Source organism: Leptodactylus fuscus, chromosome 8 (assembly GCF_031893055.1).
Source record: "Leptodactylus fuscus isolate aLepFus1 chromosome 8, aLepFus1.hap2, whole genome shotgun sequence".
Taxonomy (NCBI): domain Eukaryota; kingdom Metazoa; phylum Chordata; class Amphibia; order Anura; family Leptodactylidae; genus Leptodactylus; species Leptodactylus fuscus.
In genome coordinates this window covers 71,368,615-71,396,555 of record NC_134272.1, presented here as the reverse complement: position 1 = coordinate 71,396,555, position 27,941 = coordinate 71,368,615, and the positions used below count along the sequence as shown (strand labels likewise).

The 27,941-nt window shown below is 41.2% G+C and overlaps 1 protein-coding gene across 1 annotated transcript in view; it reads right to left on the bottom strand.

Annotated features, from left to right (window-relative positions):
* SLC25A12 (solute carrier family 25 member 12) overlaps positions 1–27,941 on the bottom strand; it is an 89,717-nt gene that overhangs the window by 9,382 nt on the left and 52,394 nt on the right. Inside the window, exons 10-13 of the mRNA XM_075284178.1 lie at positions 27,305–27,389; positions 26,647–26,799; positions 11,339–11,391; positions 10,180–10,260 (exon numbers count right to left, since the gene is read on the bottom strand). Coding sequence (XP_075140279.1) covers positions 10,180–10,260; positions 11,339–11,391; positions 26,647–26,799; positions 27,305–27,389 — 372 coding nt within the window. The remainder of the gene's footprint in view (positions 1–10,179; positions 10,261–11,338; positions 11,392–26,646; positions 26,800–27,304; positions 27,390–27,941) is intronic.

Here is a 27,941-nt window from a genome sequence, read left to right as displayed (position 1 = left end):
AAGAAGAACAGGCTACATTAGAACTTGTCATGTCTTGGTCTGTATTCATGGATCCCTCAATATACTCAAGCCTAGAAGGGATCTTTGAAACCAAATTATACTTAGATTGACGTCTACTGTAAAAACAGCACGGGTCATCAGTTTTTCATGGTTCTAATTATAATTTATGGATGTAATTTTTTTTTTGTTACGGTCATGTGCATTACCTATAACATCCAGGCAAAGGCAAACTATGATAGTACAGCTTTTCTGGCAAATCGTCACAAATGTTATTTTTGCCCCCATCTTTAAGCCAAACCCAAAAGTGTTCACTCTAAATAGAACAGTGGGCTAGACTTCCTTCACACACAGTCGCTCTTTGGCCGAGGCCCCACAGGCTGGAAAATCGCTGAGTTTTACAGTACTTGCAAAGTGGATGGGATTCATGCAAATCCCATGCCCACTTTGTGGTAAAAACCACAGCGCAGACACGCTTCGATTTCCAAAAACAGTGCAGTTTTGGAAATCGCAGCACGTCAATTATATGTACGGAAACATCGGCGGCTTTCCTGTAGATATAATGGTAACAGAAAGTCAGCGGAGGAAAACTCAATGAACTTTCTGTTCAAAACGCTGCGGGAAGAACCGTGATGCATTGCCTCTGCGGTTTATTTGCGGTGCTTTTTGCTACGAGACACCACATGGGGCCTCAGCCTTAAGGCGTTAGAACAAGCCAGTCTCAACATGGCATATGGTGAGGTGAGTAGTCCAATTGGTCAGGAAATGGCTTTTATCCATGGAGGACATCAAATTCCCTTGACGGATCAACTAGGACATGCCTCCGAGGCTATGGGGCCTGGGATTCTGGTTCTGTGTGGTTACAGTTTTAAGGGACCACCTTTGGGGCAAGGTACTCCTATGTTGTAATATGTTATTGCGGTTTTGAAATTTGTGCCGGATCCCCCCATTTACATTAAATAATATACCTAGAGCATGCCGTGTTTGACATAAAAACTACAAAAAACAACCCCCCCCCCCCAAAAAAAAAAAAAAATCCTTGGAGACGATATCTGCTCGCAGCATTTTTTTTAACTTAAAAAAACCCTCAGGAAAAGAATCTCAAAACCATGGGATTTTTCCTGAAATACTATACACGATCTCACCTGTATTGCTACACATTGGAATAGAGAATTTCACAAAATTTGCACAGTTCAAGAGTTCAATTAATCTTCGGGACCTTTGGATGTTGCGGCCACCACAGAGGAAGAGCAAAATTATAAGAATAACTTTTTGCTTTTTGATGTCTCAGTGCTAGATTTCTAGGTCAGCTTCCAAGAGGTTACAGAAAGACAAAATTATACTTCAATGCTCAACATTACAAGGCAAAAATAATAAAAAAAAACTTAAAAAAATAAAAAATAATTAAGATCCTGCAATGAATATCATTCAACCAGGATAAAATGCACAGAAGTCAATTTAGCCATCATCAGTGCGCCCTGAGCAGATGAGTAGTCGTGGTGTGACCCTTGACCTTCCGGGGTCAGCACATTGTCCGCAGGTTACTTCTATACACAAGACAGGGATTGTTCTTTGTTTATCTATGTAGATTTATATTTGACACAACATCTATTACACCTTGAGCACTGCTGTCTCCTGTCTGGACTAAAGGGATGGATTTAAGGACGGCAGAACTGTTCAAGGTTTTCTTAAAAATTCAGTAATATCTGGACATACTTTCCAAATGAGACCTAAATGCTATACACCCAACTTTCTAAATTCTCTCGGTTTCTAAAGACTCAAGCAGCGAAAAGGGATTTTAAATAAGGAGGGGCTTTGTATGACATCATCTCAATTACACAGAATTAGGAGTGATGTCATCAAAGAGAAGTCATTTACAATTAGGGCTTAAGGTGGCCTTGTGACCTCTCTGGCAGCTCAGAGTCACCCGATACAAGAAACAAGTTTGTACAGGAACATGTAATTCTTCATGGGATATATAAGCTTTGAGAAGCGGCCATTGTGTATTTCAGGTCTATAGTAACATCCGGTATTTATTCAATATATTGATGCTTATTTTCTATCATTTAGAGGTGAAAAGATTTATGCGCTCTTATCAAAATTTGTATTCTTCAGAAAATATACAAGTAATGCTAAAAAAGAAGAACAAAAACAAAAGTCACCAGAAATATCGGCCATTAACTAGCCTATAGTCACTTATAGTAGTGACAACCAATCCTATTAATGTTATAAATGTGAAAGTTTGAGAGTTTGAATGTTTGTGGGTTGTGTGTTTGGATGTTTGTTCCTCAATCACACCCGAACGGCTGAATGGATCTCCTCGCAAATTTCGCACACACCTACATATTGGCCAGGAAGGGGTAATAGGCTACTTTAAAAGTGTCTCACTCACCCCAAAACGCCACCGCGACCCTCCAAAGTTGTGTCCTGCTCCGCTGTTGGCTGTCACCGCAGAGACTTGCACACAGATGCTATTGGTGCATGCCGGTGTGTGGGCGGGATAGGGAGCCAGTACAGCGGCCCATAGGTTGCTGCCGAATTGTGGGCGTGGCTAGCGCGTGGGAACCCGACGCTGAACATGGCGGCTGCCCACATCGGCTCGAATGCCGCTGACATGTCGGCCGGCCACACATTGCCTCAGGCCGGCGTAGCATTCAGCAGCGCATCCAGCCCCAACAAGCCCAGCCGCACCTACCAGCGAACTGTGCGGCTGGGAACACAGACACCACGGGAAGGACCGCACATGCTCGCTGAAGCTGCGGCCACAAGACACACACCTCCCCAGCATGTAAATGGTGAGTACTGCGGGAAAAGGGATCGGCGGGATGCTTAAGGGAGGGGAGGGGTGCTGGTGCTATGGGTTACGGAGGGGGCCGGGGGGTGCGGGTTTGGCAACAAAGGCCAGAAGGTAAGTAGAGGGGAGGGGGGCCAGATACCACATGTGGAAAGGGGGGAGAGGGGGTACATGTAGGAGGTGGCTGTAATCTCTAAAGGGGGGAGGAGGGGGCGCGTGTGGGAGGAAAAGGGTGAACAGCTTAATGGAAGAGGTAACTTGGCATATTGGTTGTCACTCTCCTATATATATTATTGGGTGTCACTCTCCTATATACAGTATATTATTGGGTTTCACTCTCCTATATATATTATTGGGTGTCACTCTCCTATATATATTATTGGGTGTCACTCTCCTATATATATTATTGGGTGTCACTCTCCTATGTGGCATAACTGGACAGATTTCCATTCTGAGGTTTGGGAAAACTAGTTAACAATATTGGTCATACAGTCACCCAGCTTTCCCAAAGCACATGTATTTTAAGTCTTCGGCAGAATAGGCCATTTCTATGAGCGCGAGTTATGGAAAGCAGTATAAAGACAATAGTATATTATTAAAAGTGAAGAAGAGTAAAATGTGCAGAACTTACAGGTTACTTTTTAACCATTTTCTGGAGTCTTAACCCCCCAAAAAAGAACCCTGGTAAGAGACACCTTCAGATAAGCTGACAAATTACACTGTATATACTCATTATCCGGAGCATCAATATAAATAGCAGGAGTCATCTGTTTAACCTCTGTGTCACCCAAAGGGGTAAAACACCCACAATGAACAATTATGCAAAGCCGAAAACTAAAAAGAACCGGGCACAAAAAATGTGCACACTGATATCCGGCAGACAGCACTCCATGTCACTTTATGGCTGTGGGGTATAAACATGTGACCCTACACAGAAGACCTATTGCCCTTTCCAATTTCACCCAAGGCAAATCCTCCAAACATTAGGATGTCCCGCAGAATGTCAATCTGAGCCTCCTACTTCCAACCTACACATCCTTGTCAATTAACAGTTTGTTATTGTTTAGCTCAGGAAAGATGTCATTCTTGTATCTGCCTATAGGGGCAGCAGTGCTACATTCTCGAGGAGCTGCATTATCTTAAGGAGAGCGCACCACGTATCGTAGACATTTTATTTTTTGCTCCACATTTCTGATTGACAGTCATAAAATTATATATTAATAATGATAATAAATAAAATGACTTAAAATAATCGCTAATCAGAAATTAGTACTATCAATTAGTATTAGAAAATATTAATAGATTTATTAATTAGCACAAATGGTTTTCTATTAATTTTATAATAAATGTATTAAACATTAGATATTAAATAAATTGTATCAAATTAATATTAAATAAGGAAAAATTAATTAGAACAATTTAATAAAATTAATCATAATAATAATAATTATTATTATTATGAACAACTGTTTATAAGTGTTATGTGCTTTGGAATATATTGGTGATATTAATATACACATATATAAAATCTGAACTTATCTGGGACGCATTAACCTAAAAATTAAGTAAATTACCTTTGGATTTCGCAGGATTTGTGTAAGAATAGGCACTAGAACTGAATTCTTCATGGATATCTGGTATAGGGATCACAATTTAAATTTTGTATCAGTATGTCTTTGGAGTATGGGAGGAAATCCACGCAAACACGGGGAGAGCATACAAACTCCTTGCAGATGTTGAGTTGGGCACGATTCAAACCCAGGACTCCAGCGCTGCAAGGCTACAGTGTTAAACACTGAGCCACCGTGTTGCCCCGTAAGGATTTCTGGTATAATTTATGGTCGGTTTTATAACATTAGTTATAATAAATTTTATTGGTACAAGGTATCCCTGCCCAAACATGTTCACCAGATCACCAATAAAAAGTGTGCACAAGGTGCAAGACAATTGATGTGGTGCATCTTTGGTGCAAGAAAGGGCCAAAACTGGTGTAAATATGTTAGTAAATTCCCCATAGAGTGGATTAGAAAAACATATACCTGTATACCCATAACTATATATCATTTGGCTCCTATTGACACAGATACAATGTCCCTTATCACTAGTCACACAACTAGTGCCCACATGCCACCACTGATACCAGTATACAATACACATCACCCTAGGACCCGTTGAATGGCTGTCACCGTCCGTTTTCCAAACAATGACAGTGTATGGGACTATTTACAGTTCTGCTGTATGTGAATTGACCCTTACAGATCCCAAGGGTCCTCATTATTGGAATTGTGTCTATATTGCACTGACCATAGTATCAGAAGATACATTCTAACTGTCTGCTTCACCCCAAGTGTGAGAAGGAGCGATATCGCAAGTCTTTCCTCCCAACCGCGATCAGGCTACGTAATCTACATCAGTCCAAGCAAAGATCACGCCGCACAGAGAACTAAATGATCCTGAAGTCTTTCTTTCTTTCTTAGCTGCTATGGACTCCTAGTACATTTCTCTTCTCAGTATATGTGTCTCTACATCTGTAATATATTACTGTGTATTATCCTGTATCTGTATTACTATGCTGCTGTAACATACTGAAATTTCCCCCCTGTGGGACTATTAAAGGATTATCTTATCTTATTCAGCTTTTGGCTCTAATATTTAATATGGAGTACAATTCAGTGACTTTAGGGTTGTAGTAGCTACATGTATATACAGCCTTAGCCCTCTTGCAGACAACTGTATGACTAGTCATTGTGTTATCCGGGTTTTTTCCCAGATGGCACACTGACCCATTCATTTCCATGGGCCCATACACATGACTGTGAATGACATGGGCACGTGTGTGGGATGATAGTCTGGGCAACAAAATATGGAACAGGTCCTATTTATGTCCGATTTCTGCAGTTCCTATTTATTGAATGAAAGGAGCCACGTAAGCACGGGCAGTACACGGGAGACATCCGCATGTTCCCGATGCGCCACCCATGCTGTTCCTTCACGGCAGCTAGTTAGCATATGGTCATGTGCAATCGGCTTAACAAAAAGACCAGGAATTACAGCCCTGACAAGCATTGATAAGGAGGGCTTACTAGTGTGCTTGGTCAATGTACTAGCCATGTTTTCCATTATCCTCCATGGTCCCGTAAACTCGTTGGTGTATTATCACGCCCTTGTATGGAGCCATAACTGTGTTTTGCGGCATGGGCTCACTAAAGCAAGTCACTGGGTCATAGTTCTCTTTCATCTTGTTTTACCATGTAGCTGGCGCATGCACGGGTTCATGTGCATGCAGCCCAACACTCAACTTCTCATGAATTGAATAGTGTCCTGTACACTTGTAGGAAACCTATTCTGTACAGATACCATCATCGGATTTTGCAGCCTTTCTGCATTTTGGCCTATAGTGAGAGCAACAAAACAGTCAGATCCTGTCGGGTGAAAATGCAGACATAGCCCATAAGTGATATACATGTTATGTCTGTGCAATGTTCCCATCTGATAATTTAATTGGATCTTGGTCACAAGCACAAGAAATCAGATTACAGGGCACCACTTATTTTATATATATATATATTCCCTGCTAATAATATCAGGACAGATGTCGCCATGATGATCTCAAGAACAAAGAGTTGATCAGATCTGTAGAGCTCAATCAACATCACTTCCAGCAATGAATTACATGCCCTGTGTGGGTGAAGGGACTTCGTCTGAAGAAAAAAAAAAATTAAATGTCTGCAATCCTGAATCCTTCATCATTTTATTACTTAACAGCTTTGATGTGTCAGTTTTTTGAAAGATCCTTAATCTTTCATTCAGGTAAACTAGGAGAGACTCATTTGGTAAAAATTTTGCATAATTAATCCAAGATTGAGGATTTGTGTAATTGTTTTTGCTTTAAATTACTGGAACCACTTTAGAAAAAAAAAAAAAATTACTACATTTTTTCAGTTTCTCTTAAACCACTCAGATAAAAAAAAAAAAAAAAAAAAAATCAAATGTAGCAAATAGGGTTGAGGGATCGGAAAAGATCAGATCCCGATTGGCGATCCAGTACATTTCACGATCACGATCCAATCCCGCCTAAAAAAAGATCGGAAACGGCATTCCGATCCTGATCACTCAACCGACTTACCTGCACAGAACCGCTGCCACTCCCCGAAGCTCCGGGCCGTTGTTCTCTCCTCTCTCTCTTCGCTGTGCGCGGCCCCGCCTCCTTAGGCTAGTGTTACTGTTGGGAATAGGTGGGACTTTTTGTGGTTTAGGAGAGTGTGGGTGGGTACAGGGAGGGGAGACGTGAGTGATGCACTCAAATCTCCCTGCCCACACTCTCCTAAGCCACAACAAGCCCCACCTTCTCCCAACATCAATCACACTAACCTGGGAGGCGGGGGCGCGCCGGCGTACGCTCTGCCGGTGTGTGAAGAGAGAGAGGAGAGAACAATGGCCCGGAGCTCCGGGGAGCGGCGTACACATTGGGAGAGGAGGCAGCAGCAATTCTGTGCAGGTAAGTGGGGGGGACTAAGTAGCCGGCGGATTTTTTAATCACTACACAGAGTGGAGGCTTCAATTTTTGGACTCCACGCTGTGTAGTGAACAGGATCATTTTTAAAATCTGATCTTTGATCATTAAAATAAATCCCATTGACTTACATTAGGATTGGGATCGAATGGAAAATGATCGGAAATCGTATTTTAAAATCGATCCTGAAATCTCAAGTTCGGCTCAACTCTAGTAGCAAACTATGTTAAAATTCTATACATTAATAAGATTTTTTTTTTTCATAGAGTCTAGTAAAGAAGAAGGATCTTAAAAGTCAAAGCTCAACACTATAGCACACGCCTATTTATTCCAACTTGATATACCCCACAATTTCTTTTATTGTGATCTGGCTGGTTAGAGATTGGCTCAGTCCTGCTCTCTATGACCACCATCAGGTTACGGTTTTGGTCACGCTGGTGGCCACCATAATTTTATGCTGGAGATTAATATTATTATTACATGTTGTGCATGTTATGAAATCCTGCACATCTTTACTCTTTTGCCAGCTGAAATCTGTACACGGCTTCTCCCTGGAGTACAGGTTGGAGGCATGGACGCTGAGACTCGGGGAAGGGGAAGTCTCCTCAAAACCGTTATAAAGTATAAAACTTAGAACAGTGGTCCTGATGTCATATCATAGAGATTATTTCAAGAAAAAAAAAAAGACAGTATTGGGATTGAGTTTTCAACTGGCTATATCTCTGGCAAGGTAGAACTGTGATCTTTGTGACATATGAAAGCTGAGAATCTCATCTTGCATATGACAGAACCGCAATTCTAGATTATTCTATATTATAATGTCTGTTTGAAATGTCCAGACTCAGCTTCCCTGCACTATACAAGAACCCCATTCACTCCAATGAAAAGTCAACAGCAAGTCTGTCCCCATCCTAGTCAACTCACATACCGGATATTTAGTGCAGATTTTACAGCCTATATTTGAGACACTGCCGTTATATTCATATAGACATTGGACTCTCCCGTCAAAATAATCACCATAATGGAATTCTTACTGTGTACAGAACCTGAATCATCTATAAAGTTTACCTGTAAGTGGTTATATCGGACCTGCAATGTCTTCGCAGAGATAACCCTGAGTCGTGTCCTTGCTATACATGTCCATAGTACTTTTTTCTTTTTTAATCTTCACAACAGCGTCTTTCTCATATGGCACTGAATGCAAACTTTGTGCAGTGACAGGTGAAGGCCTAGGTATGTACCAAGCTGCCAGATCCAATCACAGGAGACTAGAAGCAGCCTCCTTCAGGACCCTCCTGGGACATGGCTCTGAATTAAAAACTAGTAGGGGTCATTAACCTCACTGCCCTCAGTACTGGGAGTGGATAGGATTTTTTTTTTTGCAATCCCAGCTTGTCGGCTTCACTCAAATGGAAGTCATTAAAAAAAAAAAAAAAAAATTACAAAAAGACATCCTTGGATATTTCAAATACAAAAAAAAACAAAACAAAAACACGCGACAAACAAGTAGAAGTGCAGTTTTTTTTCCCTTTTTCTCCTAGGAACAAGGTGTCAAATGCATCTAGAAAGAATCTGAGTAACCTTAAGATCGAATAAGCTTCTATCTTACGTATGCAAATATTACTGTCTATGGCTCCATGTACACGGCTGTGTGCTTTGTTTTTCAAGGCTAGCACACTGATCCCTTATTTTCTTATGCCCCATACACACACCCGTTTATTACCATGGGACTATGAGGGGGGCTGTGAGCCCTGTAAAAAAACTCAGGACAGGTCCTATTCCTGTCCGTTTTGTGACCAGAACTCACTACAGGAAATGAATGGGTCAGTGGAGGGCACCGACAGCACATGGATGATACGGTTTTCCCACGGACCCTATGATACACATGTTCATGTTGCCTCCCAGTAAATAAAAAAAAAAAAAAAAAGAAGCCATCAAATGATTACAACACGTTCCAAATTATTAAGCAAATCTAATGTCCAAATTATTATGCAAATTTAAGGGTCATAAAAATTAATTTTTTTTTGTTTTTCAATTACCGTATATACTCGAGTATAAGCTGTCCCAAATATAAGCCGAAGCCCCTAATTTTACTACAAAAAAAATTGGGAAACCGTATTGAATCGAGTATAAGCCAAGCGGGGGAAATGCAGCAGCTACTGGAAAAATTTTAAAAAATTAAAATGGCCGGGATATTTGGGTGCAGTAGATGCTGGGGAGGGGGTGTATTGGTTGTCTGTCTTCCCCCCCCCACTTGGAACTCAGCCTGGCTGAATATAGAGTATCTGCAGTGCTCCTATTAACCCCTTCCTGATGGAATCGGAGTACTGCAGATACCCTGTATTCAGTAGACCGTGCACTTTCAGACACAGAGATACCTAATGTGTATGTGTTTGACAGTAATTTTCTACTTTGAGGGCGGGTTCACACCAGCGCCCCGGTCTCTGTTATGCAGGTTTCTGTTTTCTGCCCGTGCCAATAACACGGTATCCATAGACTGCAATGGCCCTATATTGTCTCTCTGTGTGCTTCTAATTTTCTACATTTTTTCTCATAGATTCCATGAGTTTGCAGAAGAAAAAAACAACAACATTTTCTATCACTTGGTGTGCTAAGAAAGTATTGTTACCCAAAAGCATTGTGAAGGTCCTACACGGCTGCATTTGGGGCTACGGTTCGTAAGACTCCGTGTTCCACCGACCAGGGTCCAGACTTGTGTCCTTCTAGGTATATGAGCTGTGTACATAACCATAAGGCTCTCTATTTTTTCCCTTATTCTTTTTCAAAACCCAATACCAAATAAATAAGATCAGGCCTCTCCTCAGGGCATCGACATTTTTCTTCCCCCAATCGCATCACTAAACAAGATACTCACGCAGCCGCCAGCCATGATTTCAGCCAGGAGCGGAATTGAACCATCTCGCTGTGTAAACTTGTCTCGAACAAAATCATTAACCTACATAAAGAAGGGAAATAGTGACATAAGTAAACAAAATGATTACATTCCCCGCACATCTCCCGGCCTGCGCTTTCTTCCACCAGATTATTGGCAGCGCTGCTCTTTTATAAAACAGACATAACAATTTATAATGCTATCTATAAACAAGAGCCACTACAAGATGCGATCTGCCTTTCACACTCCCATAATGGGCTCCGCGGGTCTATCTTGTAGCCGAAGAACTGACAAAACACACAACTGGTTTCTCTTTTTTCACTTGATATAACAAACAAAAGCCAATATGCGAGTGAATTTAGAAAAATGGGGGAAATTATAGACTGTGGGACACCAAACTTTGCAAACATATGTCTGCTATTGTCAACTTCAGAGGAACAGCAGAGCCGGAACCCAATTTTGTTATTACATGAAAAATGATCCATGACAAAGAAATATAAGGTGTTTTATTATAAGATGATACACTGGTTTATTTTGGAATTATTTCAACTTTTTTGGAAGGATGATTTTTATCTTTTCCGTGTAAAGTATTGAAGACAAATCGCTATTGACTGGAGAGAGAAGATTCGACACCGGCATCTTGAAAGATTTAGTGATCAAGGTTGGATTTGTACAAGCAGCATATGTCCAGTGGCTACACAATTATTACTACAAGATGTACCGATAAAATTTATGATCTTAAGAACTGGAGAAGATTTAAGATCTGAATAGATTTACTGCTGGTTCAGAATTGGGTTAAGTGGTCCATCGTAAGACATGGACATGTTCTGCAAAAACACCACTGGGAGGTCTAAATAGGAATATCAATAAGAATTACAATTTAGCTACATAATAAAATACAATTCCAATAGTCTACAACCAGATGATGGGGCTCATGACGTCCTATGTGACACCAACCATCACCCAAATGTGTCTTCTTGGTCACATCCAACAAAGTTTTATACCAGGATGATCTTTACCTTGCTAGGGCTCAGATATTAATCCTTACTATTGTATTCTTATTTTACACTATTGTCTAATAACGGAGAGAACTACATACAATTTGCACATTTCTAGATTGGAAATTCTCCAAGTCACCTACCGTCAATTTAATAGCCTTTTCAGGGGCGACTCCTACAAGTTGTGGTAGAAGACCTAAACAAGAGACAGAAGAAAAAAAAATCTTAAGAGTTGGGAGTATACTGTGTACGTTAAATAAGTCATTGCTAGCATTGTATGGATAATATTCCGACTATAGAAATATTGCTAGAACAGGTCATCATTTTACGCTTGGTGGGAGAACTTTACAATTATATAAAAATAGATGGGAAAACCACTTTAGTTTAAGGCTCCATGTTGTGGAAACGCAGCTTATTTTGTTGCAGATTTTATTGTGTTTTTTTGAGCCAAATTCAGGAGTAGATTGAGCACGAGGTAGAAGTATAAGAACTTACTGTAACTCCTTACTAATCAGTCTTCCCCTCACTAAACTCTCCCCTCTACAATCTATTCTGAATGCAGCGGCCAGGCTTATCTATCAGGCTAGACACTACAGCGATGCCTCGGGTCTGTTCTGGTCACTACATTGGCTGCCTATTCATTATAGAATAAAATATAAAGTTATCACTCTCATCCACAAGGCTCTCCATAATGCCGCACCTCCCTACATTTCCTCCCTCATCTCTGTCTAGCGCCCAAACCGTGTTCTCCGTTCACTCAATGACCTAACACTTACATCCTCTATTATCAGAACCTCCCACGCTCGTATACAAGACTTCTCCCGAGCTGCACCACTTCTCTGGAATGCTCTACCCTGGACAATCAGATTAACTCCCAATTTCTACAGTTTCAAACGCAAACTAAAGACATCTTTTCAGACAGGCCTATCACAATTCCTAATGTAAACCCTTCCGTACTATAGTTAGAATCCCCAAAATTTAACCCTCCTCTGTCCCCGCTCCCACATTACCCCACATGATATGATGTCTTTTCAGGCTAACTTTATTTTTCCAAGCTCCATCCACATGTTACAGGACACAGCTGGTGACGGCTCATAAAGTTTTGTTTGTGTAATGAACCTCTATTACAAAATTGTCTGAATACTGTATAAGCAATGCCGCCCCTGCTACCTCTTGTGTCACCCCCTCTACCTCATAGATTGTAAGCTCTTGCGAGCAGGGCCCTCAGTCCCTTTGTGTGAAATGACATTCTTTGTTGTATATCTGTCTGTATTTGAACCCTACAAATTGTTCAGCGCTGCGGAATATGTTGGCGCTATATAAATAAAATTTATTATTATTATTATTATTATTATTAAGAACTTCCTACATATATTTCCTATTCATTTTGTAGCCAGTCTCGTCTTCGGTTCTAAAAACCATAACATAATCTGCAACAAAAATAAGCTTAAGGGTGCATTCACACGATGTAACGTTGAGCATGATCTGGAACGTATACACGTGCCGGCAGATGACGCGCTCAAAATGCTCCTATTCATTTCAATGGGAGTTAAGAGCGTATACGCCGCGTTATTTTGCGCCCATGATTTTGTGGCAAAATCACAGGCGCAAAATAACGCGGCGTATATGCTCCTAACTCCCATTGAAATGAATGGGATGTTTTTGCGAGCGTAATCTGCTGACACGTGTATACGTGCCAGATTACCCTCCACTTTCCTCTGTGTGAACTCACCCTAAGGCGAAGGCCCCGCGTTGCAGAAAAGCTTTTTTGTTGCAGATTTTGGTAAACCTAAGAGGCTCCTATACTTCTCTCTTCTGTTAAATTCACTCCTGCTTTTAGCTCCAACTCCCACAGCAAAATTTTCAACAAAAAAGTAGTTTTTCTGCAATGTGGGGCCTAAGCCACAGAGTTTTGCTGTGAAACAAGAGCAACATTGAACATATGAATCTGCAGAAAGGAATCAGTTAAAGAAAAAAAATCTGCTACTGACTCCCAATGAAATGTATGGGAGAGTTGGGAGGTCTATTTTGATGCAGATTGCAAACAAAACTCAGTGTGAACATACCCTTATTGCATCATGATCAGCACTAACGGTGAAGACGCTGACAATCTATTGAGGACTGCTCTAGATGCAATTCCTTCGTATTAAATTCACCTTCTTCTAAGGGCAGAACGTGTTTTATTCCCCCATAAAGCTTCCGTACGGTACTTTGTTTGCGCTGGCAATAAGAGGCAATTAATCCAATCTAAAAATGCCTCCACGCTGACTTCCCATAACATGTAAATATTCCCATTCATACACCATTACAAGCATTGCTCCCCAATAGAAAGGGAACACAATTAGGCATAAAGGATGTATTCACACAGTAAGAAGTGTGTTTGTGATTTATGTACACAGCACAAGGCAACAAACACTCCATGGGTTAATTAACCTGAAGAATATTCAATCACAGCTCAATAATATTCAGTCAATTTAGGTTTCAGAAAAGCAAGAAACTGGGAAAATTGTGCACTGTTAAATTATGTGAAAAAAAAACTTAGAAGTCATTAATAGAATTGACTAAATGATTTTTCTTAGAAATCGGCTGCACAGTTGCTAATGTGACTTTAAAGACACGTTCCAGAGAGAGCAAATGGGCCACAGTATCTAAAGTGAAGCTCCGTGAATTTATTACATGTAACCTAACCCAAAAGCCGCCTCTGTAACCTATGAGGTCCTATATAACTGTACCGCACAATAGGTGGCCAACTATTCCTCCATACACAAATATATGGTCGGCCAGTTCCATTTATATACAGGGGCGCACCTAAACTAGCCCAAGACAGGCCGCTCTGAAAACAAAACGGAGTGGACCTGTCCTGGGCTGGCTTAGACCTTGGTACTAAGACGTCACCATGCCTCCTGCGCCGAGACGCAGACATCTTATGTGCGGGTGAAGAAGAGGAGGTGGAGTCTCCTTTAAGAGATCGCAGGTAGGTGAGTGAGGATACCTTTTTTTGTTCTGTTTTTTTTTAATAGGCTGCTACCTGCTGTGAGCAGGATCGGGTCCACAAACCCCAACAACTACCACTATTATACTCTGGGGTCTTTTCCGACCCCGGAGTATAATAATTGCAGACTCAGAGGAGGTGAAGAAACATAAAAATCACTGTTACTCACCTCTCCTGGATCCAGTGTTACTCCTAGCAGGCTTCAGGCCTTTACGGTAATGTCCCAGATGTCACATGCACGGTCTATGTGACATTTGGGACATTACCATAAAGGCCCGAAGCCTGTGCTAGGACTAACACTGGATCCAGGAGAGGTGAGTTAATAACAGTGTTTTTATGTTTCTTCACCTCTCCTGAGTCTCCGATTATTATTCTCCGAGGTCTGAAAAGACCCCAGAGTATAATAATGGTTCATGGGTGGACTACTATGGGGCATAATAGAGGTTGCAGGGGCAACTGTGGGGCATAATAGAGGTTGCAGGGGCCACTGCCTCTTCTGACATATGTTGTGTGTCAAAAACACTACTAAGTCCTGCCAAATAAAAGTAGTACAATCCTAGTACCAATAGAACTAGATAGAAAGGTGTGGATTGGACTGTCATAAAAAAAGACAACTTACATGAAAGAGTACAAAATAGGACAAAAAAAAGCCAAGATGAAATGTAAAAGCCAACATTTCTAATGATTTCTAATGCTTTGTTCTATATTTTATTTGGGAAATTGAACATTATATTACAGTTCTCAGTTGGAAGCGCCAGATTACCAGACCTTATGGATTATCAGACCTTCCCTATAATAACATGTGCTGAGGATAATACAGATTTGTAAACAGGTACATTACACCATATTTTACAGTAAAATATGTCTATAAATTACACAATGATCTACATTCACAGATTGATAAAAATGCACATAAATTATAAATATTTCAAGAACACATGGTGGCTCAAAACATCCCCCCCCCCTCCTTCAAATCAAAGCTAAGAAATGGTCAGGATGAACTACTCTGGGACCCGACCAATCTCATAGCATGTGTGTTCTAACCTCAGTCTCAACCCCCTTGCAGATGTTTGTTGAATAGAACAGTTTATGACGTCGTACCACATGGAGAGCTGCTATTCTCTGATTTCTGGCCATCTTTAAGGATACCAATTACACAGAGAAGCATTTGGGATGGGTTAGTAGTAGATGAGGAATAATAAATAAAAGTAGTAACAGGAGGACACCCGACATATATAAAATACACAATATTAGGCCTCATGCACAAGTGTGTGAAGGCCATGGAGTGAGGGTCCGATTTTTTAATGGGATACATTCAGATTGCATTGGAGTGTTATCCAAGTGCATTCTGTCCTCCATTAATTATAATGGGGGGTTCCGTTCCATTTCCACAGAGCAGGATAGGATTTGCTCTATCACTCTCAGAACAGAGGCTCGGGCTGCACACACTGAATTGTGCATGAGGCCTTCCAGATGTGCATAGAGCAAAACGGCAAAAAACTGCAGACTACAAGTCATAGAATGAATAGAAAGTGTTATTCCCATGTACATGCTGCAATACTAAAAATCTTTCCTAATTTTATTAAAGATTAGGTACACTTCAAGGCTATTCCCTCTTGATTTCAACTCACCCCCCCAGACCATGAGAAGGAATCAATTTGTTAAATTTTGGTAATTTCTGTAGCAGCAACAAACAAACTGATATGGTAAAAAGTAGAGATGAGCGAGTAGTATTCAATCAAGTAGGTATTCGATCGAATACTACGGTATTCGAAATACTCGGACTCGATCGAGTACCACTCACTATTCGAATGTAAAAGTTCGATGCAGAACCAGCATTGATTGGCTGAATGCTATACAGTCGGCCAATCAACGCTGGTTCTTCTCTTACCTTTAGAAGTCTTCTCCGTGCAGCTTCCCCGCGGCGTCTTCCGGCTCTGAATTCACTCTGCCAGGCATCGGGCCTGGGCAGAGCCGACTGCGCATGCCCGCGCTACAAGAAAATGGCCGCTTTGACTGTAAGCGGCCATGCGCAGTCGGCTCTGCCCACTTGTAGTGCCTGGCAGAGTGAATTCAGAGCCGGAAGACGCCGCGGGGACACTGCACGGAGAAGACTTCTCGGAGGATCCAGCCCGACCCTCACTCAGGGACTTGGTAAGTGTAATTTGATCGAATGTTGCCTACCCCTGAAACGAGCATTTTCCTCCCATAGAGTATAATAGGGTTCGATATTCGATTCGAGTAGTCGAATATTGAGCGGCTACTCGAAATGAATATCGAACATTTTACTGTTCGCTCATCTCTAGTAAAAAGTCGTAAATGACATGCTAATCTAAGAAACTTTGTACTATTCATGAGAATGCTTCTTTCTCCGTTCATCAGGTTCCTTTCCCCTAATACATTCAATCTGATTCAGTTTTGTGTTCAGAGAGGGGAGATGGGCAGTTGGTCTCATAGAAGTCTATGGAGAGTAGAGGGGGGAGGAATTGCTGCTGGACAGAAAGAGGGAGAACAATATTAGGCTGAGTGAACATTCAGAACAGCCTGATAAGGGGAGATATAAAAGAAAGTTTCTTATATTCACCTGCGCTATTCATTTATGATCATCTTTTTCTGTAGGTACTAGCACTGGACACTGCAGAGATATACAATCTTCTTAGATTTTAGCAGAGGTTTACTGAACCTAGAGGAATTACAGCAGCTTGTCCACAGTATTAGATGGGTCAGCAAATTGTCCTGCCAGTTCCCCCTTACTCATAATGATTCCTTTGTGCATCTTCTTGCCCAGTTTTGCAGCATTACCTTAGGATCTGTTGTTTCCTTATAACACACACATCCCTACTATACGTCTTGGTATTTGTAATATTAAACATCATTAGGTATATACCCCAGATATATATCCTCCCAGCTGTGCTGCAGATGTCGCTCACCCGGCATAAAATAAATCACTGACACATTCACAGTCAGCTCAATCATAAAACACCTACAATCTTTGTTAAAAAGAGTTAAAAGAATTCTTTTCATAGCAATGCAAGTCTTAAGGAGCCTCATGTGCAGCGGTCACCTACATGGAAGGCGGGGGAATACAATGCCATTATCCACTATTCAATTTACCATAGACAATCACAGTTAATCATTAGGATTATGGTACAAAAAAAAATTGTGCCAAGTGGATAGAAATTTGTTCCTTTGGCCATATATTGTGCAGGAATGGACTACTAATAGACATCCTTACAAACAACTTGCAATGCATGTCCCTTTAATGGTAGATTTTCAATATAGAACAATGGCGGGACTAGAGGCAAATTGAAATGTACAGAGTCCATGTCCTCAGTTCTAACTGCATTGACGACTGCATGTATGATTCCAGGTTTAGTCCTTACTCGCATGTTCATGTCCATCTTTCATCCATGAGGATGGAACAATCCCAGGTTCCACATTGGACTACAAACACTATAGTGGCCATATTGGCTCTTTCCTTAATCGTTAATCTTGCAGGAAAGTTTAACCCCATGACTTAGGGGATTCTTGAGGTCAGGAGGAAGATTTTCTGGGGTTTGCAACAACAGCTGGTTGGGTTAGCTATCTGACCTATTTGTTGCTAGAGGGACTTTGGAGTTTTACTTAGTGACAGGTGGGTCATAGGACTGGGGAAATCCAGGTGACCATATTGAAATACACAATACAAAAAAAACCCCACAAAACCCCGCACCCGGATAAAAATGTTTGATTACTGTAGAACTTGGTATGCAGTTACGTCTCAGACAGGTAACATGTAAATGATTAGAGGTGTGCTTTGATTGGACATTGGATCTTGACGCAAGAGGGCCACTTTTGGGTAGTGTACTTCTTGGTGAGAAATCATTAACTGCTAGATATGTCTCTTCAACACATTCAAAGACATTTTGCCCAGGTGACAGGCTTTGAGAGGGGGTGCATCACTAGACTGAGCAAAGTAGAGTGGTCATTTCATCACATTGCCAACCATCTAGGCCAGTGATTCCCAAAGTGGTCCAGGTGGACCCCCAGGGGTCCACGGGAGACTCGATGGGGGTCTACGTTGGCGTGAATCTTCACATTTTTTGACGGGTTTTGGAAATATGGTAGAAATGTAGCAGCAGGGGGTCCACTGAAACCAATAAAATTTTGAAAGCGGTTTACGAGAAAAAAAGATTGGGAACCTCCGATCTGTTATTTCATATGCACAGGTTATTGAACATATTTGTCTGAGCTTATAGCTGGACGGTTTTCATTCCTGACCTTTAGGGGGAGTTCAAACGGAGTAATGTGCCGCGTATACGATCCCGGCTCCCATTGAAATCAATGGGAGCGTATACGCCGCTCAAAATCTCACATGGCGTATACGTGCCACATCACGCGGCACGTTACTCCATGTGAACTCCCCCTTAGTCTGTGGCCATTTATCTTCCACTATGTATGTGTCTATTATTTTATTATGTAAAGTTTTGATACAATGTTTATATGGTTTATGTCATTTGTAAAGGACATGTAATAGATTTTGCCTAGCATTACATCACTATGGTGTAAGGAGTTGCGGCTTCTTGACTTGGTTCTGGCTAGGATATTTGGTTGATATCCTGGCCATCCACACACATATTCACATACATACACCTAGTCTACTAAATATACAAAGCACAAAGAGCTATTATATTTCTCATAGTATGAATAGGATATAATCTCTCCTTTGAAGACTAGAAGCTCCAAATTTTACAACAATTTAAAAGAAACTTTCCCATAAACATCCCCATTACAATGAACCATGCCAAGGGTGGGGGTCTGACAATAACATCCAGAATACAGATTATGGATTATGTATAGTAGTACTGTCTGACTAGCCGGTGATCTAAACCTCCCTCCCTTCCTCCAGGTTAAGGAGTGATGGACAGGGCGTGAATAGGAGGATACATTTTGTCGTTGTAGGAGGAAACGCATAAGCCGGATTACTATTAATGTGGAAGTAGACAATATAGGGTTCAGCAGGGACATTTATAGCCCTTAAGTGGCTGTAGTGGGGGATTAGAAGGAAAAGGTAAAATTACATTCTCTTTAACAGGTGAGAACAAAGCTGCAACCGAAGATGACAATCTGAATATACACATGATGTTGTCAGGATTGTCGTTTCTTGGAAGGCGTGTGCTGCCAATGGCAAAGGACTTTTACTGCCTCAACAGATGATACTTCCATCTCTAAGTCGTATCATGTCACTAAGAAACCATACAAGTTATTATAAATGGTACCAAGACTATGGACTGCCTCAGGGAATATTGTACAAAACAGGGCACTTTCACCATGCGCCCTCCTCGCTTTTATATAAATAAAATTTAATATAGAAGATTATTGTTTGAATATTGAAAAATTATACAAATTTTCCAATATAACTTCTGTATCAATTCCTCACAGTTTTCCAGATCTCTGCTTGCTGTCATTCATGGTTTACTCCCAGTGGATAAAAAAAACAGTCCATGATCATGTGATATGCGGTCCATGGTCATGTGATACATGGTAATGAATAGAGATGAGCGAACAGCGTTCGATCAAATAGCTATTCGATCGAATATCAGGCTGTTTGAGATATTCGATTCCAATCGAATACCACGCGGCAAACAGTAAAAATTAGTATCCCCTCCCACCTTCCCTGGCACTTTTTTTGCACCAATAACTGTGCAGGGAAGGTGGAATTGGAACGACAACAACGTAGGCATTGAAAAAAAATAGGAAAAAGCCATTGGCTGCCGAAATCAGGTGACCTCTGATTCATAAGAATAGTGTCAGCCATGTTCATCTCAGTTGCGGTTTGGAGAGATAGGGAGAGATTGTTCTGAGGGTGATAAAGAGATTTTAGCTTTTTCTAGGCAGGAAAACATTCTGAAACAACAGCTTTTCAGAGGTATACTGCAGGAACAGTGTACACATACAGTGAACCTGCCAATGATGCATCAGGGAAGCAGCAAGGGACGGGGGCGAGAATGTGGACATCCAGTCCACAGTCCAGGTACTGGAAAGGGGCTGCCAGCAGTGCCCCTCGTCAGCAGCACAAAGGGGCGAGGACGTGGACGTTGAAATCCTGAGATCCATGAGGATCAATTCCACAGTACCTCGATTCCAATTATATACTTGAGAGGGGCAGCCAGCAGTGCCACAACATCAAGCGGGGTGCAGGGTGTAGTGCTGCCAGCACACAATGTACTCGTCCTCCTCCTCCAACACCACCACCTTCACCACAATTTAATACTTAAAAAAAAACATTAATGTTTTAGGCCCCCCCAGGGCCTGAAATCTGATTTTTTAGGGGTCACCCAAAGGGCCTAAAACTCTGCTGTTACAAGACTCAACTCAATTTAAGGGCCTAATACTCTGCTGGTACAAGGCTCAACTCACCCCAAGTGCCTGAAGCTAAGTTTGGGAGGGCTCACCCCAAGAGCCTGAAAATAAATTTTTGTATGGCTCAGCTTAAGGGCCTCTAACTTAATTTGGAAGGACTCACCTCAAGAGCCACAAAAGTAATTTTTGGTGCACAACTCATTATAAGTCACATTACTGTGCTGTGATTTATAACGAGCTGTGCACCTGTGTGTTCATTACTAGAGAAGAGCGAACAGTGAAATATTCGGTATTCAATTCGAATAGCTCCTCAATATTCAACTATACGAACGAATATCGAATCCCATTATAGTCTATGGGGAAAAAAAGGTTTGTTTCAGGGGAACCCAAATCCATCTCAGGAGGGTCACCAAGTCCACTATGACACCTCAGCAAATGATGCCAACACCTCTGGAATGCAACTGGGACAGCAGTGGAAGCATGTCTGGGGGCATCTAACAAGCCCAAGTCACAGTATTACCCCAATATCACAGCCTAACAACTACACACTTTCCACACTCAATACAACCTCTATGGAAAGTGGAAAAATACCTGGAAACCTTTCCTCCCCAATTGTATGGACAGAAACCCAAATTTTACGCTAATGAAATCTTACCAAGCACCCATTTCAATCACGTTGCCCATGACAACCACAGAAGGCAAGGGGGAAATCAAACAGCACCCACCCTTATGTGTCATTGTGTATTTTTTTTTTTTGTAGACTATATTAAAGGGATTGTCCGGTTTCATCAAATAAATGTTATTGGTTGAAAAATGGAAAGCTTGTACAATTTTCCAATGTATACTTTCTGTATCAATTCGTCATGGTTTTCAAGAGTTCTACTCGCTGTCAATCATTCTCCTTACTTCAAGTGGATAAAAATCAGTCCATGGTCATGTGATATACGTTCCATGGTCATGTGATATACAGTCCATGGTCATGTGATATACGTTGCATGGTCATGTGATATACGGTCCATGGTCATGTGATATACGGTCCATGGTCATGTGATATACGGTCCATGGTCATGTGATATACGGTCCATGGTCATGTGATATCCATGGACCATATATCAAATGACTATGGACTGTATATCCCATGACCACGGACCGTATATCACATGACCACGGACCGTATATCACATGACCATGGACCGTATATCACATGACCACGGACCGTATATCACATGACCATGGACCGTATATCACATGACCATGGACCGTATATCACATGACCATGGACCGTATATCACATGACCATGGACCAGATATCACATGACCATGGACCATATATCACATGACCATGGACCATATATCACATGACCATGGACCGTATATCACATGACCATGGACTGATTTTTATCCACTTGAAGGAGAATGATTGACAGCGAGTAGAAATCTTGAAAACCATGCGGAATTGATACAGAAAGTATACATTGGAAAATTGTACAAGCTTTCCATTTTTCAACCAATAATATTTATTTGATGAAACCGGACAATCCCTTTAATACAGTCTAAAAAAAAAAAAAAAAAAAAAATCAGGTTTTTCTGGTTTCCCCTTAAGATGTCCCAAATGCACCATCTTTATTAAGAGGCACTAAGTATTCCAACTAATCTATGCAGAAATCAGTTTTGGTAGACGTGGGCCATTGATCATATTGAAGTGTCTCTGTACCATTGTAGAGTTGAGGGCAAAAACATTAACATGTAGGTTCTGTATCATCACGCTTCATGTAAAATATCATGAAAAAAAAAAAAAATACATTTCAACCTAAACTACAGACAATCAATCTCTCGAAAATTGAGCAAGCAACTCAGTGACCTGCAGCGGTGAACTTTTGCTGAGACACCTATAGATACATCCATTACATGGCCAGGACCAGGAATCCACAATGAGTTAGTGAAATTGACTTGATGTTGTCTAGCGGTGAATACTGATTTCTTGGCTTCCATTCACGGAGCATATAAATAACAAATCACTGACGTACTAAGGACACGAGAGGGATGAGACTTTTCTTTTAACATTTACCAAGAGGAAACCAGCCAATAGATAATGAAACTGCCTCCATTTCCATCCCCATGTCAGTAATTTTAAAGACTTCTGTGCTGGAGAAAGGTAGTTATTAGATGCAAGGGGAGTTGAAGAGAATACAAAGAAAGCGATCCTCCCTCCATGGTCTATGAACCGTTCGAGGAGAACACCCACTGAATATTATGAGGGAGACAAGTCACAAAGCGCTATCACACCCCTTCTCATCTCCACGATGACAACAGACTCCTTCTATACCAGAAGTCAGAAAATCAGAACTTCAGTATTGTCCCCAAAGGGCACGAAGAGCGCACATCATAGGTGCCGAAACCTTCTTCGTGCGAGTACAAAACCTGCCAAGATAATTGGTGTTCTCATTCAGTTATCATTGGTGGTTTTGTTCTCCCGATAGGATTATGTTCCAAAATTTTAATGCTAAAATATAGGGCAATTTAAGGAGGTGGGGGGGTGTCCCCTTATTGATAATATATGTAAATACATTAATTCCTAACCTTGTTACTGCAAGGGAACCCCTAATGCTGATCCTCACTGAGAGATGCGAGGAGTGGGAAAAACTTCTAGAATTTTTTGTCCAGTGCTGCAGCCTGGCTAAGATTTTGCAAAGTATCTTTGAACAGGTTGCAAACAGGCGACAATGTTTTTTGTTGCCATGTTCTATAGCAGTGGTCCTCAAAGTTGTGAGAAAATCTCCGAATAGAGTATCCCCAAAGAAGAAGTCTCTTATAAATGTTAAAAAAAATAAGGCTTAGTTTGGAGCCTCCGTTAAGTTATGTAATAACCCCTTCATTTCCCCCACTTGTAGAATAATGGTCCCTTAAGTGACCCCACATTTAGTATAATGACCATTCAGTGCCCCACACTCCATGATGTCCAAGAATGAGTGGCAAGCCACATTCATTATTCAACACTGTGCACCATGCTTCTGCTCCGGGGCCTGATGTGACAACAGTACTGAGTACTTGGATCAGAGAGAAGGAGTGGAACAGAGTGGTGAGCAATGAATGCAGCTCAATCCCCGGGTTGCCTGTAAATGCAATGAGCACCTTCATCACTACTGGTAGAGACACTTATTACACTTAAAGATTAAACGAGCAGGCTTCCATCCTGGGCAGGGGGGTAAGTGGTTCTCACCTGTGGCGCATACCCCAGGGACTGCGGTGTGTTCCGTCTGTGGTTTTCTACAGATTCCTAGGATTCTATTGGTTGTAAAACCCTGCTCTACATGACAGCAATTCCTTGGCAAAATTATGGTATGCTCATAACTGCAAATGTTGTATCTTCTCCTTTTACATCATGACCATTAAGTACCCCAACACCCCAAAAAATGAGGTCATAGATTCTAAGGCCTATCCACAGCTTATTTGTGGCAGGAAGCATTTGCAGCTTGCGCCCATGAACTCTGCAGGGTAACATAGGATTGGCTGGATGGATTGGTTCTGCTATGGGGAAGATATACACATACCAGATTTACTGCAGATAATCTGTGACTGCCCCATTCAAGTAAACAAGGTTTTTCTGCAACAGATCTGACCCTGTATGAATATGTCATTAAATCATTGTTTGTTACGATATAGTCTTTAAGGTATATGATGAAGTAGAGGAACACTGTGTTCTGACCCCCAATACATGGACACTACAAGATGTTACAGGTAGATCCTTTAAGTCCTGTCAAGTTACAATGTAGGACCTTCCTGGATAAAAGACATGTTGCAGCATTGACTTGTTGCTCTTCTGTGGCATCTTCCCTCCCCATACATATCAATAAGTCTAGGGCGCCCATGGTCCTGTCAACACTTCAATGGTTGTCCTTCCATGGACCGGTTTTGGTAGGTACTAACCACTGTATACCGCGAACATCACTCAAGATCTGCCGTTTTAGAGATAGCCTAGTCACCACAATCTGACCCTTACCAAAGATGCTTAGATCCTTATCCATGCCCACTGTATCTACTTCCATCTACATCACCTTCAAGAATGGACAATTCACTTGCTTAATCCACCCCAAACCTTGGCCTGGTAACAATGTACTTAATGTTATTCACTTCACTTGTTGGTTTTACTGTTATGGCTGATCACTTTATATATATTCCATCTTTTTTTCTATTTTTTTTGCTAATTAAGATTCCATTTCAATATTCCATTATATAAACTAATATCAAGTTGTCAAATAAGTTTAATATTATAGCAACCCAAATGTAAAAATAGATTAATAAAATACAACATAAAAACGACTTCCAAGTAAATAGCCTACACTGCGGATGTGAAATTCAGGGCCCAATTATTACCATTGTCAGTAATATTATCCAACAGTATTAACACTTATAAAACAAAATAAGACTTTCTATTCATTGTTCCCACTTCCACCCAATACATTCTCCTGTGAATGCGCTAGGTTACATAGAGCTCTGCAGCTTTTCAAGCACTCCCACGCCATCCATTAAAGTTGCTCTGTGTAACACAGCTAGTGTAGACTACACTCTTTTGTCATCTCCGCAACAGCCAATGGTGCAGGGCATGACAATGAATGTTTCCTTTAAAATGCACCTCAAGAGATACGCGGCATACACTCCAATCATTTCTATATATAGTGAGAACAATATAGCACAGTTCAGAATTAGTTTGATGCATTCGAGAAGAACGTTGACCTTACGGAAGGGCAGGCTTTGCAAAGAATCGCTCTAACTAAATACACAAATGTAGCACTTTGCAAACTGCTTCCATGCAGGTAACCGTAATTAATGCTTGGCAATTACATATCCGGTCTTCACAAAGTGCACACGGACACAAATACTTTACACTGGTTACCCAAGAGACCCTTTAAAGTGGACCTAAACTTTCTAACAACTTTTGATTTGTGCCGTTGATAAGTTTTGCAATATATTTTATTAACAGATGCTGGCTCCATTCCGTGAAATCTTACGGTGAAAAACATTTTTTGTCCCCATTTCTCTATTAGCATTAAAGGGGGTTGTCCAGGCAAAAAATGGACAGCCTATTTAAGTTTTAAATCAGACAGAGGCAATGAAAAAAACCCCAGTGCTCCAAGGATTCCCTGAAAAGTCCGGTCTTCTCGGTCTCATGCTGATGTTTTGCGCAAGTCCAAGCCACAAGTGATTCCTGAGACCAATCAGCAGCCTTAGGGTGCGTTCACACAGAGTAACGTGCAGCGTGATCTGGCACGTATACGGCATGTGAGAGTTTGCGCGCCGTAAAAGCTCCCATTGATTTCAATGGGAGTTAGGATCGTATACGCTGCGTTATTTTGCAGCCGCAAAATAACTCGGCCTGAACACGGAAACGGAAACCTGTGGTCATTTTTCAGATTCATTCACTTAATAGTTGGGGGTTATAAATTTGGCTAATATTTGAATGGGTTTGAAAAGTGGCTGGCCGTGAGCGCCGGTGAGCGTTTTATGCTATCTGCTGCGAAACCTTTTTTTTTTGAACCGGACACAAAGTCGGACATGTCGGACTTTGTGTCTGGTTATAAAAAAAACCAAAAAAAACCCCTGCAAAACGCTCACCGGCGCTCACGGCCGGACACGGTCTGTCAGGTTTCCGTCTTCTGTCAGCAGAAGATGGAAACCTGAAAACATGGATCGGGCGCTGGTGTGAATCCAGTGTAACCCACAGGAAAGATCATAAATGTAGTGTAACAAAACTTAATATGGGATCTTTCAGGTGATTTTTCAACCTTAAGCCATGACAGAATCTGTCACCGATTTTGCAGTTTCCCATCCTCCTGATCAGTGGAGGACCCAGTGATCGTGACCCCAGCGATCAGACACTTAATCCCCTATTCTGTGGATAGGAGACGAGTGCCTATAACGATACAACCCCTTTAAGTAGCTTTACTCTGGAACCATACGCCCATCAGACCTCACTAATGGAGTCAGTTTGCCTAGTGTTTAGTATTTTGACATGAAACACAAATTTTCCCAGCAATACAGATGTAGACAGCATGGACACTACATGAACACCAAATAAAAGAGGAAAAATTGTCTGTAAATCAACGATAAAAGACATACCTCTATAAAGTCCAAAAAAGCCCTCATAACGCAAAACTTTCTTAAAACAGTCAAAACTGTTTTTATACATCAGCTCTCCCACAAAGGAGGATCGTTGGTTCTGCATCCGAGTCTTCACCAGGTCAATGGGGTAGACGGCTGTCGCTCCCACCGCTGGAAATATAATAAAATAAATTCAATGTTCATACACAGAGATAGGAATTCCATATAGAACGCAGACAATATATTTAATAAGAAACGCCATCTTGCGCTCATTTTTTTTCAGACAGTATAATAACATAAAATGTCATATTTAATACAGATTTAATTGAATTTCACTTAATTCTGCCTTCCTTTTAATTTTCGGAATTCTCCATGCTCCTCTCCTCTTTCATCTTCGCTCTTTATTTCCTTGTACGACTGCCACCACACATAATTATTGTGAGCGGAGAGTTCTGTATCCGGAAGTACTGTGTTATTATGGAAGGCCTACTCTCAAGACTGTCTGGAGCCAGAGGTGGCACTGCCGGGGCCTTGTGATCATGGCAAAAAAAAAAAAAAAGAAGAAGGGGCCTCCAGTTTGTGCTCTATTGAACAATGCAATGCACCTTCTCGCAGATCTGTGCCGCTCCAAAGAGATTATATTACATTAACCCAAGCATGCAGACATATCACTCACCTCCAGCAATTGAGCCCAATGTGAATCTGTAAGCAGACTCAGCAACCTGGAGCCAGATGGGCCTACCCATGTCACTGTAGGATTGCTATAGGAGAGAATATGGAAGAATTTATGGGAAAATGTCAGAAAGTTCTGCATTTTGTGGTATAGAAACTCACGTGAACAATGGATTCTGTTACAGTTTTGGCATCGTATGTAAAGAGGGACTCCTACAGAATGCTATGATTGTTTGGTCTTTCTGGATTGCCCCTAATGTGATCTAAAAACACCCATCATAGGGGGCAACACGGTGGCTCAGTGGTTAGCACTGCAGCTTTGCAGCACTGAAGTCCTGGGTTTAAATCCTGACAGGAACAACATCTGCAAGGAGTTTGTATGTTCTCCCCGTGTTTGCGTGGATTTCCTCCTATTTTACAAAGACATACTGATAGGAAAAAATAAAAAATACATTGTGATCCCTATAGGGGGCTCACAATGCATAAAAAAAAAAATAATCAAATAATAACACCCATCATGTGGACGTTTTTCACGTTCATGTGAGTTTGGTACCTAAAACATTGCACATGTTATAAATTTGGTTAATAAAAAGAACCCTTCAACTAACAACATAGGAGAAAGTGAACCTATACTTTACAAA